Here is a 15,114-nt window from a genome sequence, read left to right as displayed (position 1 = left end):
TCCCCCCCCCCCCCCCCCTTCACCCGCGGGGTGGTGGATGCAGAAAGGGAGGGGGAATCCCTGAGGGGGGGCGGGGCGGGGAATCCCTCCCCTCTGCGCTCCTCTCCTCCCTCCTTCCCCCCCTCCCCCCCCCGCTGCGGGAACCCGCTTCAATGCGGGGGGGGGGGGGGGGTTGGGAACCGCCGCTCTGCACCGAGGGGGTGGGGTTGGGTGATGGGGGGGTTCCCCCGTGGTGGCCCTCAGCGCATCCATCTCGCATTCGCGGCGGGGGGGATTCCCGGTAATCCCGGCTGTAATGGAGATCCCTGCAATGGGGGGGTGGGGGGTCCGTTGTTCCCCCCGTTATCCCTACCCCCTCTTCCCCCTCCCCCGGCAGTGGGGGATCCCTGCAGCAGGAGGGGCACACGCTCGTTCGCCCCTTCCCCACCCTCTCCTCCCCCCAACCCTGGTCCCCGTCGCACCGCAGTGTTCGGGGGGGGGCACTCTGCGACCACAGCCCCGCGCTGCGGAGGAGGAGGAGGAGGAGGAGGAGGAGGAAGGAGCCCCGCAGTGCGCACGGCCCCACCGCCGTGCAGGGAGCGAGGGGAGGGGGTTGAAGGAGGGAACACCTCCAGACCCCCCCTCCCCGGGACACGGGGATGGGAGGTGGGGGGAGGGGGAATGCAGCACTGATGTGTGAGCCGCTCTCCACCCCCCCCCCTCCCACCCCCCCGGACAAAGGGCGGATGGAAGATGGAAAGGGCTGTGCTGCCCCCCCCCCCCACCCAACCCTGAGGGTACAGCAGGAGCCAGCCCCCCCCAGCTCTCCCACAAGACAGCAGCGGTTTGGGTTTTGTTTTTTGCTGTTTAATTGGAGTCAAACACAACAAACTTCTCACAGAAAAAAAGGGGGGGGGGGGGGGCACTGCGTGCATTCCTCCCCATCCCCACTGCCCACTCCGTATGGATGCACAGGGACCGGGTCAGCACCCATAGGATGGAGCATGGGGTGGGGAGGGGGGTGTTAAAAATTGCAAAGGGGATGGGAAATGTGAAAGTGCATGGGGGGGGGGGGGGAGGAGGGAGAAATGAGGAACACCCACTGCTCACTCCCAGCGAGGTGCAGGATTCGTGTCCTGGTGCTGCCACAGCACCCAGAGGAGCTCAGCACCTTCTCTGCCTGGCCCTGGGTGCTGCATACAGCCCGGGGGGGGGGGGGGGGGAAGGGGGCAGTGAGGGGCTCAGGGGTTTCATAGCCCCTCTGCATGGTACAGCCCCCCCCTCCTCCTGGAGTGTTCCTGGCCCAGCAGAGGTGCACGAAGCCCTGAGCTCCCCCAGGAAAGTCACAGTCCTGCACTCGTGTCCCACGCAGGCAGGGCAGGAGTCACAGCACGCTGCTCTGTGCCTTCTGTGCCCCTGGAAGGCACCGACGGAGCCCACGACCCCCAGTGGGGTTCACCCCAACACAGCACAGCCCCAGATCCCCGCAGGGACACCGACAGCAGGAGCAGAGGGGAAGCACTTTCCTCGTGGTGATCTCAGGACATCTGCACCAATTCTCCTGGCACAGCACGAACAGAGATGGATGGATGCACTCCAGCTCAGGTCCAGGGGCAGGAAGAGTGGGACCCCCACCTCACAGGGGGTGGGTGCTCCACCCTGGGGGTTGGGAAGCACGTTAGTAGCTTTGCGTAAGACACCGACCCAACTCAGAAGCACAACAGTAGTGTTAGTGGCCCTGCAGCTCTGCACCAGCTGCCCCGGGCTGGAGGGAGGGGTGGGGTGAGGGTGTGGGGACAGCACTCAGAGCGAGGACAGCGGGGTGCTGGAGGGGGCTGAGGCCTCGTGCTGGTCTTCAATCCGACAACAGGGAGAGACAGAAAGAAGGGGTGGGGATGGGAAGCGAAATGGAGGAGGTTCCTCGTGGCTCCCGCTCCAGCACGCCGTCCGTGGGGGATGAGCAGCTCTCCAATCCTACTTCTGGCTGTTGTAAGCTTTGTGCCTCTGGTTCATGGGGTTTTCTGGAGACTTCATCCACTCCTTCTTGAGGAGCTGCTTGAGCTGGGACAGGCGCATGTTGGGGTTCTCTTGCTTCAGGCGTGGCAGGTTGACCTCTTCAAAAGCAGTGAAGGCAGCTTTCATCCGGCGCTCGGGGTGCCGGTCCACATCGTTGGCAACGCTGGGGGGGGGGGAGGGAATTCACACAGACACACATCAAAAACACCTCCCAGCAGGCACTGCTGCTCGCCCGGCTCTGATCCGCTGTCAGTGAGCACAGAGGAGCTCTGGTGATAAAGCAGAAAACCCCACGACGCTTCCCCACCCCCTCCCCACCCCCCTTTCCCACTTGAAACACTGCACAGAACATCAGGGCTCGTTTCAAGGGGCAGAGCTGCACTCAGTGCCGGGGCTGAAGGCTGCAAGCGTAAAAGGGCAGGAGGGAAAGCTGGGTCTGGGGGGGGGAAAGCAAAAGCTCAAAGAAGAGCACCGTCCCCATAAGGCTGAGCACCTGAGGACGGCGATGGCATCCTCAATCGTCCTGGCCTCCACTGTTCCTTCCTCCAGGACACGTCTGTTGATGTTCTCCTCCAAGGGGACCTCCAAGTGGGTCTTCTCCTTCTCCACTGCACACGGGAGAGGAAAAGGAAGAACTGTTATCGCCAAATCCTCGCTGTCACATCCTCGGGAGAGGCACGGCCTTTTTTGTTTTTTTCCAAGGCACTGAAGGAAGTGCAGAGAAAACTCAGCCAGAGCCCACGGCCTCGAGAAGTACAGCGCTCACTCCGCAGCTCTCCACCTCAAAGAGAGGGGAGGTTTCCTTCCCCTCCCTCCACACGAGGGCTGGGCAGACAAAGCTGCCTGCAGCTCTTCCTTTCCAAGCACTCACCCCCTCCCCTTCCCCTCAGCACCTTCCTGAGCTCCCACTGACCTGTGTCCGCATTCTCCTTCTGCTGCTGGTCTCTCCTGATGGTCTCCTCAATCTGGGCCCTGGTGACTTTGCCTGGCGTGGCCTGCTTGGGTGACTTCCCCTTCAGCTTGGAGTCCTCCTCTTCCAGCAGGCGCTGCAGCTCCTTCTTGCGCTCCAGCTGCTCCAGCCGCCGCTTCTCCCTCTCCTCCTGGAACAGAGAGGGGACAGAGTCATCAAAAGCCCCTTACAGGAGCAGGAAAGCATCCCTTGGGGATGAGGACAGGCACCTCACCCTGCAAGAGCCCTGCTGCAGCCCCTGCCCCAGCCCTAAGGAAGCCGTTCCCCCCTCCCCATCTGCACGCAGCAGTCTGCAGTCAGCACTGAGAAACACAGCCCTGCAGCCCATGAGAGCACGAGGCAGCAGCCAGGGCTGCTAACAATCAGATTAAGTTCTCCACTTCCATTTTAATAAGTGGTCGGAGGTTGAAAGTTCAGCAGTTGTTTGAGATGAGTGCGTCGAGAGGCTGCGTCCGTCCTCGGGTCTGGCTTACGTTCCTCCACAGAGCCAGGGCAGGGGTGAGGCAGAACCCAGCCAGCAACACAGCTCTCGTGTTGATTTCCAGCACTCCAAGTGGAGTTGAAGTGCCACTTTGCCCTCCGAGGGCCAGGGAAGAGCATGTCAAGGGCACACAGAAGGCCTGCAGCAGCTCTGAGCACACCGCACCCATTCCTCCCCTCCCTAAGCAAGCAGAGTGTGGGGGAAAAAAACACTAAAAAGCAACAGCAACAAACATCTCCACCGGGGTCAGGGCTGTGTGCTGCAAAGCGTTTTGTATTTAGGTGAGCTGTGCGGACTCCTGATGACGGGTGTCATCCATAATTGACAGGGATGGCACAAGCAGGTGACAGCATCACTCCAAGGCAGCTGCACAGCACTGCTGCAGTCAGCTGTCCTGGGAGGTGTGCGGAAAGCACGGGGGCAGAAAGAGGTGCGTCACGAGGCCGGGGCTTAAGGCTTCACCACGCCAAAAGGAAACCAGCAGAGCATTAAGTCACTGCACAGCTCGAGAGTTTAAAGAAAAACCCATCACAAAGCAGAATCAAAGCTCACCCGTGCTGAATCAAAACACGCCCCGGGGCTGCTGCCTCCCAGACCCAGCAGGGAGCAGACCTTCACCCCGGGTTGAGACGGGGAAGCCTCGCTGGGGCCGCGGCCAAGGATGGGAACGAAGCCACTGCGGGCACGAAGCTTTTATTGCAGTTGGCTGCCTCCGGACTCCCGGCCATTAAACACACAGTGCCAATGCCTTGAGGCACAATGCCCTGGCAACCGGACCGTGCAGGATTTCAGAGTGCAAGCTCAGTTAAGACACCAGCTTTCCCTGCCCGAGTCCTCCTGGTAGCTTCCCCTTTTTTCTTCTAAAGATGAGCACGCATTCTCAGCCTCCCTGACCAGGGAGGAGGTGAACGGCCTCTCCCCAGCTGTCCCAAAAGGGGGAGGACTGTCTGTGTCCCCTAAGCATGGGCAAACCTGCAGTGCAGCCTACCTGCAGCCGCCCCATCACATGTAAAGCACGCTCAGGAGAGGCAGCACCGTGACAGGACGAGGGCAGCGTGCCCAGGACACCGACTTGTGCAAGGGAACTGAGCCCTGGCTGCATCCCAGCCCGACAAAGGTGTGGCTGAGTAGGGTCACCAGGTGCTGGGCTGCAGGAGCCGTGCATAATTCAGGAGGCAGAGAAGGAGATGCAGACAAGCAGTGCTGGTCCAAGGGAAGGGAGCAAGGCGTTTCAGAACAGAAGTGTTATTTATAGTTGGAGGAGCTCATCTTTTACCCCTGCTTGCTACAGAAGAGAGCCAGCCAGCTCAGCAGTCACACACACAGCCCAGCTGGGATGACGACATGTCTGAAGGCGCAGCAATACAGGGACAGCACTCCACTGCTGTCAGCCCCTTCCCAACAAAACTCCCCCAGGAGGACACAGCCACCTCACAAAGGGGAAATCAGAGGACTGAGCAGGGTGCAGAGCTCGCCCTGCTGCTCCCCTCCCTGCTCCTGCTGCTGGGAGATGCTGCTCCCTGCTCTGGCATTTGCCATCAAGTTGCTATTTGTGGAAAGCAAACAAGGCAGCACTGCCACTAATCTGTCACAGGCCGTGCAAACTCGGCACACTCAGGTTTCTCCAGCAGACAGCCCACTCCTTGACCCCCACAGGAGATGCCCCACACGCAGTGGACATCCCCGATCCCAGAGCAGCCCTTCCTGAAGCTTTTCCCAGGTCGGGCCAAAGCAAGCTAATCCTTTATGAGTCAGCTTAAACGTCCTGATGGGAGGGCAGCTCGCATTTGCGTAAGCGAAAGGTACAGCAGAGCCATTAGAAAACTGGAGAAGGAATGAACAATTTCCTCCCTCAACACGGCAGCACTCTGCAGGGCACCGGGAGGAGCAGTGGGCGAGATTTCTTTCAGTGGACAATTCTGTTCACAGGGATTTGCATGTTCAGCTGCTGGTTTCCAGCCTCGAACTGAATTGTCTGAGCCAAGAGAAATTCATTAGCTTTCAGAACAGCCCCCCCACCCGTGAGACAGGAGGAGAACAAGGTCCCACGCATGTGGTCAATAGAAGCAGCAGTGCTCCCAATCAACCTCTTAGCATGTGGCCCCCGAGGAGGGCAGAGGGCCTGCTGCCAGCCTGGAGAAGCTTCTAGCATGGCACAAAGTGACACAAAGAAGGGATGGAGCTGCAAAGAGAGAGGGGCGTACCCAGTCCCAGAGCCCTGCAGGCTGCCTGCTGCACAGCAGGGCTGGAGATGGGGTCACCCCCTGCCCTCCTTGCGCCCCAGTGAACACTGGAGTGATGCTGGAGCAAAAGGAGGATGGTTCTGGGCTCTGAGTGCCAGCGCTCGCTGTCGGGTGCTCTCTCCTCTCTCTCCCTGCTCCTGCTTTTCTCATTCAAACCATGGGATTCCAGTTTTGCCAACCTGGCACTGCACAGCTGTCCCCCCCAGGACAACATTTCATCTGAGTAAGACCCACTGCTCACAGCTGAGTAATTCTGCACTGAATCAGAGGGACAGTCACTGCTCACCCGCAGGACGATGCCAAGGATGAGCAGGATGGTGGGGAGGGCTGGCAGGCAGCAGCAGCAGGGAGCTCAGCAAGCAGAACACAGCCTGAACAGAGCAAAGGGCAGCTCCCCCTGCAGACAGACAGACAGCAGGAGCTGGGACCTGCACCTCGGCAGGAGGGACTGCAGCCAGAGAGCAAGGTGCAAGCCCTGCAGCGAGACCTCTGCCCTTGACAGAGCGGCCACCAGCCCTCTTCCCATAACACCTCGGTGCATTTAATGGCTTGTCACCCTTCCAAGCCTCCCTGCAGCTTCGCCCAGGACACGTCTGCGGCTGTTCCACCACCAGACACACTTTAGTTAATTGCATGGGGAGAAGGACAGTAGGCAATCAGGCAGATGAGAGCAGAGTGCTGCGATCCGCAGCTGAACTGTGTGTGAAGATGGGCAGGGACAGAGAGGACAGAGATATCTGCACGTTAATGCAGCTCTCTGGGGGAAAAACCTGTGTCTTTCAGCAGGGAGCATGAAGATCCTGTGCTTTCACAGCTGGAGCTCTCCTGGGAGGGTAGCAAGCTGTGACTCTGCTGTGCTGCAGTGCCAGAGGAGGCACACACACACACACACACACACACTGCAGGCTGGTGGCAGGAGCTCAGATGTTCCTTCATGCATCACGGAGCCACCAGGCGAGTGCCATCCCCCATCAGCTCGCAGAGCTGGGTGGTATTTAAAGAAACCCCAAAGCTGCCATGCAGAGCCAACGAATCCCCCACCAAAACGCTGCGTTCTCGTCCACAGCTCAGAGGCCCATCCCCGGGGCGAGGAAGGGATGAAAGGCAGTTTGTTCTGCACACGTGTCCTGCTGGGCGACGGCCCAAGGCTTCCAGCCATGCCCACCCGCTCCCAGCCAGAGCTGCCACGCTCTTAACGTGTTACTGCCATCACCCGGAGAGATGGGGAAGAGCTGGGGGAAGGCAGGAGGAGAGGGCTGTGAAGGTGCAGCAGCGTGTCCTGTTGGTTATTTCCATGCCAGAACCACCAGCAAAACCGGAGCTGCTCTGACAGGGCAGCTCCTCGCTGCTGCTGCACTGAGCCGTGGGTCATCACGAGGGTCCTGGGGAGGAAATCAGCTCCGATGGGACTGTGGTGGAAGACAGAGCCAGGAGCTACAGCTGCCAGCAGCCCACCAGGCTGAATGCCCCTAAAACATCCTAAACCCGGGAGAGAGAAGGAGAGGATGAACTCCTGTTGAATCATCTCCCCTCCCTCGAATGAGCTCTGTGCTTGCAGAGGGGAAACCACCACGCCGGGTTCCCCAGAGCCTTGTGTGAGGATTGGAGGCAGACCCAAATTTTGGAGCTAACAGCCCAGGTGCCCCTGCCCAGGCTCCCACGCCCCTTTCCTGCAGGAGGCTGCTTTGGAAGAGCAGCAAAGTAGGTCACTGCTGGACAAAAAAAAAAAGAAAAGAAAAATACCCTTAAGCAGTGCAATAATAAGACCTTGTTCCAGGAAGTAATTAAGCAGCATTACAGGATTGTGTTGGGGAACAGCACGCAGGACTCCAAATTCCAAATGTCAGGACACGTATCGGGGGGGAGGAATTCACACACAGCCACCAGGGTCACGCTGGCCTCCCACCAGCCCAAAGGCAGTGCCAAACAGAGCAGCACAAAACCAGTAACCCCATAAATTCCATTTGTATCTGCAGCAGAACCCTTCCCAGATAGCAAAAGGGCAAACAAGTGTTGATAAGTCACCCTTAAACAATCACTTCTGGAAAAATCCACATAGTCAGAAGTTTGCCCAGTGCTGAGGCAGGGTAACTCTGGGAAGCAAATAACTACAGATGAGCTCTGATGAGCTCCTCTGGTTTCTGAGGCAGGTGTACAGCAAGTGGAGTGAGCTGCTACAGAGCAAAGCAGGGAGAGACTTATTTCTGGGAGATATCCTGATCTGTGGCACACTGAGCTGGGGAGAAACAGCAAAGATCATTTCTTTTATTTCTTTTTGTAGAAGGAAAAAAGAAGAAAGGAAACCAAAAGGGAAAATACAAAACACTAAAGATCTGCCTGGTCAAGAAAGAAAAATAAGAAAATGAAGCCCTAGAGTCCCTGAGCACTTCCTTAACCCCACGGTTCCTATAACGCAGCTCTGATTCCCCTTCCTTCAGGGGGCAGCTCTGCAACCCGTGAGATTTCTCAACCACACACCAAACTCACGCTCACCCCCACACTCCACTTCTTTTAGCTCCCAAAAGAGCTCTCACTCCAGCTGCTCTGCCTGAGAGCTCCGTGACAGTGGGCGAGAAGTGACCCTTCCTGATCCCCCCCCCACCTGACAGCCACTCACCTTCCTCTGCTCCTTCCTCATCACGTGTTTGTCGTCATCCTTCCAGTAGGCATCTTCCAGCTCCTGCTGCCGTTTGGCATCAGCTGCTGCCTTTGCCTCAGCCTTCCTCGCACGGGCAGCAGCCGACTTGGTGTTCTCCCCCTGGAACTTCTTGGGCATCACTCACGGTGCTCTGCGGAGAAGCAAAGAGCCTCAGATCCCCACCAGGGATCTGACCGAGCAGAGACAGAGCCCTACCCGGGGCGCCCCCTCCTGCTGCTGCCTCACAGCTTTGTGATCGCATCCCCGCAGCTCAGAGGGGACCTCAGCGCACTGCTCCCACATCTCTGGCACTGGGAGACCTCTGCTGCGACAACAGCTCTCCCAGCATTGCCAAGCCCCATTCACCCAGCAGCTGCCAAGCCCAGCTCCCCCAGCACAGCCCCCAACACCACAACCCCCCCACTCAGCACAGCCCCCCAGCAGCACCACACCCCCCCCGCACCCAGCACAGCCCCCCAGCAGCACCAGCCGCCGCTCATGACGCGGTGCTCCGGAGCCCACCCCCAGGGGACCCCGAGCCCCCCGCCGCCCCGTACCCCGCTCCTAACCCGGCTCCGCCGCTCCGCCCGTCGCGCGCTTTGTGCGTCATCACTCCGCGCGGCGCGCCCCGCGGGGTTGGGAAGCGACGCCCGCAGCCTCGCGGCGCTCCCGCCGCCATCTTTGTTAAGGGCACGGAGCGGACACAAACCCCGGGGGAACGGCGGAAGGACGGTGACGAGCGGGAGACAATCCGCATCCGCACCCACGCTCGCAGCGCGGGGAAGGGAGCGCGAGAAGATCGCTTATCTCCCACCGCTCCTGGCATCCACGTGCCCGGCACAAAGATGGCGGCACGGTGCAACCACCCAAAGATGGCGGCGGAGAGGGGCGGGGCGATGTGGCAGCGGTGGGCGTGGCCTGACGGGGCGTGACCCGTTGTTCTCCATGGTGGGCGTGGTAGTGCTTGACCACGCCCCCTCCCGCACAGCCGGGACCTCCTCATTGTTCCCCCCCAAAACCACGGACCCCCCGCACCCCATAGCACCGACAGAGTGACACACAGACGCGGTGTCCCATGGAGCCACCGCCCCATTTATTGACCCCACTCCCCCCCGAGGGGGGGGCACTGACACGGGAGGTGCGCTTCTCCTCGTGCCTGTGCCCCTCCCCCGTGTCCCCCTCCGCCCCGTGTCCCTACACGTGGCTCTCCTGCAGCAGCTGCTCGGTGACACCGTGGTGTTGGGGGTGGGGCCGTGCCTGCCCCCCCAGCCCCAGCAACACCGGGGGGTCTTCGGGACACGGCCCCCCCTGGGGGTCTCTGCAGACCTGTGGAAAGGGGATGGGTAAGCGGGAGGTGGGAGGGGGTTTTAGGTGTGATGGTGGGGGGGTCTGAGGGGTTACCTTGGTGGGACACCCCCCCGCTGGGGACACCGAGGACATCTGCTTCGTGATGTCCCACCACAGCACTCCTGGGGGCAGCCGTGCCTGCTTGGTGGGCCCTGTGGGGGAGGGGGGCATAGCAGGGTGTGAGGGAGCAGCGTGGGGCAGCCCCCCCCTCCAAATGTGCCCCTGGTGTCCGCAGGCTCACCCGTCACGTAGCTGAGCAGCACCCCAACCAGCACGGTGGAGAGAGTCCCCAGGGCCCCGTAGTACAGGTAGGAGATGGCATAGAAGTCACCCACGATGGGCGGCCTGCTGGGGGTGGGGGTGTGAGGGGGGGTGGGGGTGATGTCACGGCCATCAGAAAGGCGATGTGATGTCACATTGGGCAAAGGAAATGGTGTGAGGTCATGAGTGGCAAGGACAGCAGTGTGAGATAATAAGGAAAATGGTTGGAAACCACAGTGAACAAGGAACCCCCCCCCTGCTGCAAGGGCAGTGTGATACCACAAGGAGCAAGGACAGCGGTGTGCTGTCACAGATGAACAAGGAAACTGGTGTGACATCACCGTGATCCAAACAGCACTGCGATGTCACCACAGACAAAGTGACATCAGAGTGGATAAGGACAGCTGGGAGCTGCCCCGAGCCCTCCCTACAACCACGCTGCTGCGTCCCACCCCCATCCCTGCCACACGTCCCCTCTCACCGTGCAGGCTCCAGGCCGGGGTGCCGGGGGGGTCCCAGCAGCAGAGTGTGGTTGGTGGTGCTGTTGTAGAGTGGGCAATGGGCTCCGGAGGTGGGCAGGACGCCGGCGATGGCGGCGGGAGCTGGGTAGAGGCTGCCACCCACTGCCACCCACAACGAGAGAGCCAGGCCGGCACCCAGACCCCCAAACACACCCTGGGCGAGCAGTGGGGTCTGCATGGTGCCGGGAGGTCCAGCCCCACGCCCCACACCCGCCCAGCACTCACGGCTGTGTTGCACGCTGGCACAAACATGCCCAGCACGAAGGCTCCCAGCAGCGGGCCGCCGATCACCCCCATGACGGTGAAGGAGCCCTGCAGGGGGACCCTGAGGTGCCTCGAGGGCTCTCTGGCCACCAGCGATGCGTGCTGGGTGCGGGTGCAGAGCAAGAGGGGAACGGAGTGGGGGCACTCACCTGCAGCACGCCACCGCCCAGCAGCGAGGCCAACGCAGCCACCGTGATGCAGGCAGTGCCATAGAACAGGGCTGTGGGGACAGAGGGGTGGAGGGGGGCTGTGACATGGCACGGCACGGCACGGCACAGCACTGCACTGCACTGCACAGTGCAGCATTGCATGGCACAGAGCAGCATTACATGGCACAGAGCAGCATTGCATGGCACAGAACAGCATTGCGTGGCACAGAGCAGCATTGCGTGGCACAGAGCAGCATTGCCTGGCACAGAGCAGCATTGCGTGGCACAGAGCAGCATTGCCTGGCACAGAGCAGCATTGTGTGGCACAGAGCAGCATTGCCTGGCACAGAGCAGCACTGCATGGCACAGAGCAGCATTACATGGCACAGAGCAGCATTGTGTGGCACAGAGCAGCATTGCATGGCACAGAGCAGCATTGCATGGCACAGAGCAGCATTGCATGGCACAGAGCAGAAAACAGCATGGCACAGAGCAGCATTGCATGGCACAGAGCAGCATTGCATGGCACAGAGCAGCATTGCATGGCACAGAGCAGAAAACAGCATGGCACAGAGCAGCACTGCATGGCACAGAGCAGCATTGTGTGGCACAGAGCAGCATTACATGGCACAGAGCAGCATTACATGGCACAGAGCAGCATTGTGTGGCACAGAGCAGCATTGCGTGGCACAGAGCAGCATTACATGGCACAGAGCAGCATTGCATGGCACAGAGCAGCATTGTGTGGCACAGAGCAGCATTGACACAGCATGGCGTGGCACGGCACAGCCCACTGCAGTGCAACATTGCATGGCACAGCACGGCACAATGCAATGCAGCACAGCATGGCACGGTGCAGGATGGGCTGCACGGCGCAGCACATGGTGGCACGTTGTGGCACAGGGTGGCACGTTGTGGCACAGGGTGGCATCAGGGCTGTGCAGCAGTCCTGTCCCCACTCACACAGCCCCTTGGAGACCAACGTCAGCCTCCGTGGTGACAGCGTGGGCAGCCGGGGCTTCACCAGGTCCTCCACTGTCACGGCGGCCATGGCGTTGATGCTGGTGGAGGCGGTGCTGGGGGGGCACAGAGCTCAGCCCCACACTGCACTGAGGGCAGGGACTGCGCAGAGCCATCCCCTCCTTGGGGACATCGGGGTCCCCAGGCGGCCTCACCTCAGGGTCCCGCTGTAGGCGCAGGCCAGGAACAGTCCGGGTACCCCAGGGGACGTCTGGAAGATGTCGAGGACCAAGTAGGGCATGTACTGGGGGGCACAGTCGTGTCAGGGGGGCAGATGGGACCCCCCATCCGCATCCTCGTCCCCATTTCCCCTGGCTGCCCTCAACTGAGTGCTCAAGAGGATGGATCTGGTGCAGCTGTACCTGGTCAGGGGCCGAGATGTGACCAGCCAGGAGGGGATCACAGTCCTTGTAGAGCACAAACATCACAAGGCCACAGGCCACCGCGCTGGAGACGATGCAGAAGAGCCCCACTTGATTGACCAGCAGCGCTCTGCGGGCACGGGGTGCGATCACAGCACGGCCCCGCCGGGTGCAGCAGGGCTGCGGGGGTTGGGCAGGGGTGCAGGAGCCATGCGGGGGGGGGGCACACAGGGGTACAATCTGTGCCAAAGTGCCGTTCTGTGCCAGGTTGCAGGGTCCATGCAGGATGCAGGGGCCGGCTGCCCAGCGTTGCATGCATCCCACCCCCCCAGCGCAGCCCCTCACCCCCATGCACTGGGGCTACGTGCCCCCTGCTGCCCCCCGCCTCACATCCTCGCCTCCCTCTCGCTCTTGCAGGCCACGTAGCGCTGGACCTGCGCCTGATTGACACCATACATGGACAGCCAGACCAGCGTGCCACCCAGCAGGAAGGTCCAGAAGGTGTAACGGCTCCGTGGGTCGGGGTCGAAGCTGAGGGCAGAGGGTGAGGGGGGGCAGCTCAGAGCACTGCAGCATCCGGGGGCTGCGGGGGGGGCACGCACACACACACACACACACACACACACAGGGACTCACTCGCTGAAGTTCACCCTGGAGCCGTTGGTGGCGATGGCCAGCGCCCTGGAGGGGCCCCCCACCAGCAGGAGCCCCCGGATGATGACGGCGAGGAACCCGGAGAGCATGACGAAGACCTGGAAGACGTCGGTCCAGATGACAGCCTTCATCCCACCCTGCGACAGAGGGAGCACAGTGAGCACTGGGGATCCCACGGGGCCCCCCCGGGACCCCCACTCTGTGCTCACTATGGTGGTGTAGAAGGTGCAGATGGCGCCGGTGGAGAGCAGGGAGGCCCAGATGTCCAATCCGGTCACTAAAGGGGAAACGATGGTGATGAGCGTTGGTGCTCAGGGTAGAAATGGGCAGAGGTGTGGGGACAAGGACGCGTGGATGCTGTCCTGCTTCCCCCCCCAACCCCGTACCTTGATTGAGGATCAGAGCAGGGGCGTAGATGACGATCCCTGTGTACAGCGTCTGCAGGGATGGGGTGGGGGGTGGGGGGGTCAGGGCAGCGCCCGATGCCCGCAGGGGTGGGGGGGGGGGGGGGGGGGGATGTGCTGGTGCTGCCCCAGCACAGCGTGCAGGAGCTGGGAAAACACTTGGCTCTCCATTCCAAACAGCCGTCCCGCAGGGCTGTGTTTGCTTTGGAGCCACGGTAAAAGCACGCACACGGGAACAAGGGGGGCATTTAGGGGCAGAGTGCAGCGGGGACCCCCACCCCACATCCCAGCCCCCTCCCCCCCACTCTTTCCCCCCCGGGGTCGCACCGTGGCCGCCACGTACTGCAGCGTCCCGCAGAGCCGCACGCTCCGTGCGAACCGCCTCTCCAGGTACTGGGGACAGAGACAGAGCAACGCAGGTTTGGGTTGGGAGAATCCCATCCCCCCACCCTCAGGGTCCCCACCGCAGGGGGGATGCATCCCCCTACCCCCTCTCCGTGCCCACCTCGTAGGTGCTGGTGAGCCCCAGGCGATAGAAGACGGGCAGGAAGAGGTGTGCGGTGAGCAGGGTGTTGAGCAGCTGCCCCAGGCACATCCAGAGGAACTTGGAGCCGTAGCGGTACGCCTCGGCCGGCACCCCCAGCACCTGGACAGCCGACATGAAGCTGGCCGACAGCGACAGCCCCACCGGCACCGCCGCCATGCGCCGGCCGCCCATGAAGAAGTCCTCCGAGGTCTTCTGGCCGCCCTTGGACAGCCCGTGGAATAGCCCGATGCCCGTGGAGATGAGCAGCATCAGCCCGAACACCCCGTAGTCCCAGAGGCTGAAGGTGAGGGGCTCCGGTGCCCACACCTCCGCGCTGCCTGGTGGCGCCAGCGTGGTGGTGGCCCCCACCCCTGGGGATACAGGACAAGGAGCCACGGGTGGGGCAGGGCAGGGTGGTCTCGGTGGGTCCAGGGGAGCAGCACTGCAGAGAGAGGGAGCATCGGGTGGTTGTGGAGGTGCAAAGTGCTGAGGAGTGCAGAGCAGAGCATCGCCGCATCCCCATCCCTGTCATCATGCAAGAAGCAGCCCCAGAGAGCGCCCCAGATACCCCAAATACCCCCAATACCCCAAATACCTCCCAGTCCGTGGCACCACGGAGTGAAGTGGCCGAAGGACACGGCCGGGACGCAGCAATCCCCCAAACCCAGCGCAAACACGGAGTGCTGAGCACCACTTATCTCCCGCCGGCGACAAAACAAACCTTTACCCGGCAAAAAACACCTCCCCTGCGGGCTGCTCCCCCGAGGGCTGGCAGGGATCCGGCCCCGACCTCGGCGGGCGCAGAGTGCCAGAGGGGCGCGGGGCTGGGAGGAGGAGGAGGCAGGGTACGGCGTGGGGAGGGACGTGGAGCTGCGTGGGGCCGCAGCAATAACCCCTTCCCTGCCGCCCACCCGTGCAGGGTCCCTGTCCTGAGGGTGAGGATGGGGCCGTGGTTCTTCCCCTCGGGGTGCGCTGAAGGAGGGCTGCTCCTGCTTCCTCATTCTCAGGTATAAGAGCTGCTTTGTCCCACACTGGACAGGTTGGTCCCCACGCCTGAAAAGTAGGGCTGAGACCCAGGAAGAGCCGCCACCTGGGGACTGTCCCCTCTGCAGAAGGACGCGCTGTCCCCGCGGGGCACATCCAGCAGTTCAGCATTGTCACAAAGTCCCTCGGCCCCAAGGTTCGGCTGCAGGGATGGTGCATCGTGGCCCCACTGCTGCCTTCTCCTCTTTGGGTGAAAAAGCAGCAGTGGCTGCTGCCCCCCCACCCCCCCCCCCCC

At 61.7% G+C, this 15,114-nt stretch overlaps 2 protein-coding genes across 2 annotated transcripts; both read right to left on the bottom strand.

Annotated features, from left to right (window-relative positions):
- Positions 1 to 1,265: 1,265 nt before the first annotated feature.
- On the bottom strand, positions 1,266 to 8,923 carry CCDC124 (coiled-coil domain containing 124). Its single transcript, XM_065748692.1, has 5 exons — positions 8,897 to 8,923; positions 8,307 to 8,478; positions 2,909 to 3,095; positions 2,489 to 2,603; positions 1,266 to 2,158 (listed from the first exon to the last, which is right to left on the bottom strand). Exons 2-5 carry the CDS (start codon positions 8,463 to 8,465, stop codon positions 1,954 to 1,956), a joined length of 666 nt encoding a protein of 221 aa, XP_065604764.1. The 5' UTR covers positions 8,466 to 8,478; positions 8,897 to 8,923; the 3' UTR covers positions 1,266 to 1,953.
- Positions 8,824 to 14,836, bottom strand: LOC136056465 (sodium/iodide cotransporter-like). Its single transcript, XM_065748670.1, is given in 18 exon segments — positions 8,824 to 9,245; positions 9,459 to 9,578; positions 9,581 to 9,653; positions 9,729 to 9,826; positions 9,916 to 10,019; positions 10,417 to 10,610; positions 10,682 to 10,768; positions 10,870 to 10,940; positions 11,833 to 11,945; positions 12,045 to 12,133; positions 12,252 to 12,381; positions 12,642 to 12,782; positions 12,888 to 13,042; positions 13,115 to 13,182; positions 13,292 to 13,343; positions 13,637 to 13,702; positions 13,815 to 14,206; positions 14,431 to 14,836. Coding segments are annotated over 18 exon segments (2,781 nt in total).
- Positions 14,837 to 15,114: the final 278 nt, after the last annotated feature.

The sequence above is a fragment of the Cyrtonyx montezumae genome, unplaced genomic scaffold (assembly GCF_038088225.1).
Source record: "Cyrtonyx montezumae isolate F1298 unplaced genomic scaffold, pur_monq_1.0 scaffold_51, whole genome shotgun sequence".
NCBI lineage: Eukaryota > Metazoa > Chordata > Aves > Galliformes > Odontophoridae > Cyrtonyx > Cyrtonyx montezumae.
The sequence above is the reverse complement of the archived record's forward strand: the minus strand, read 5'-3'. Positions and strand labels throughout refer to the sequence as shown.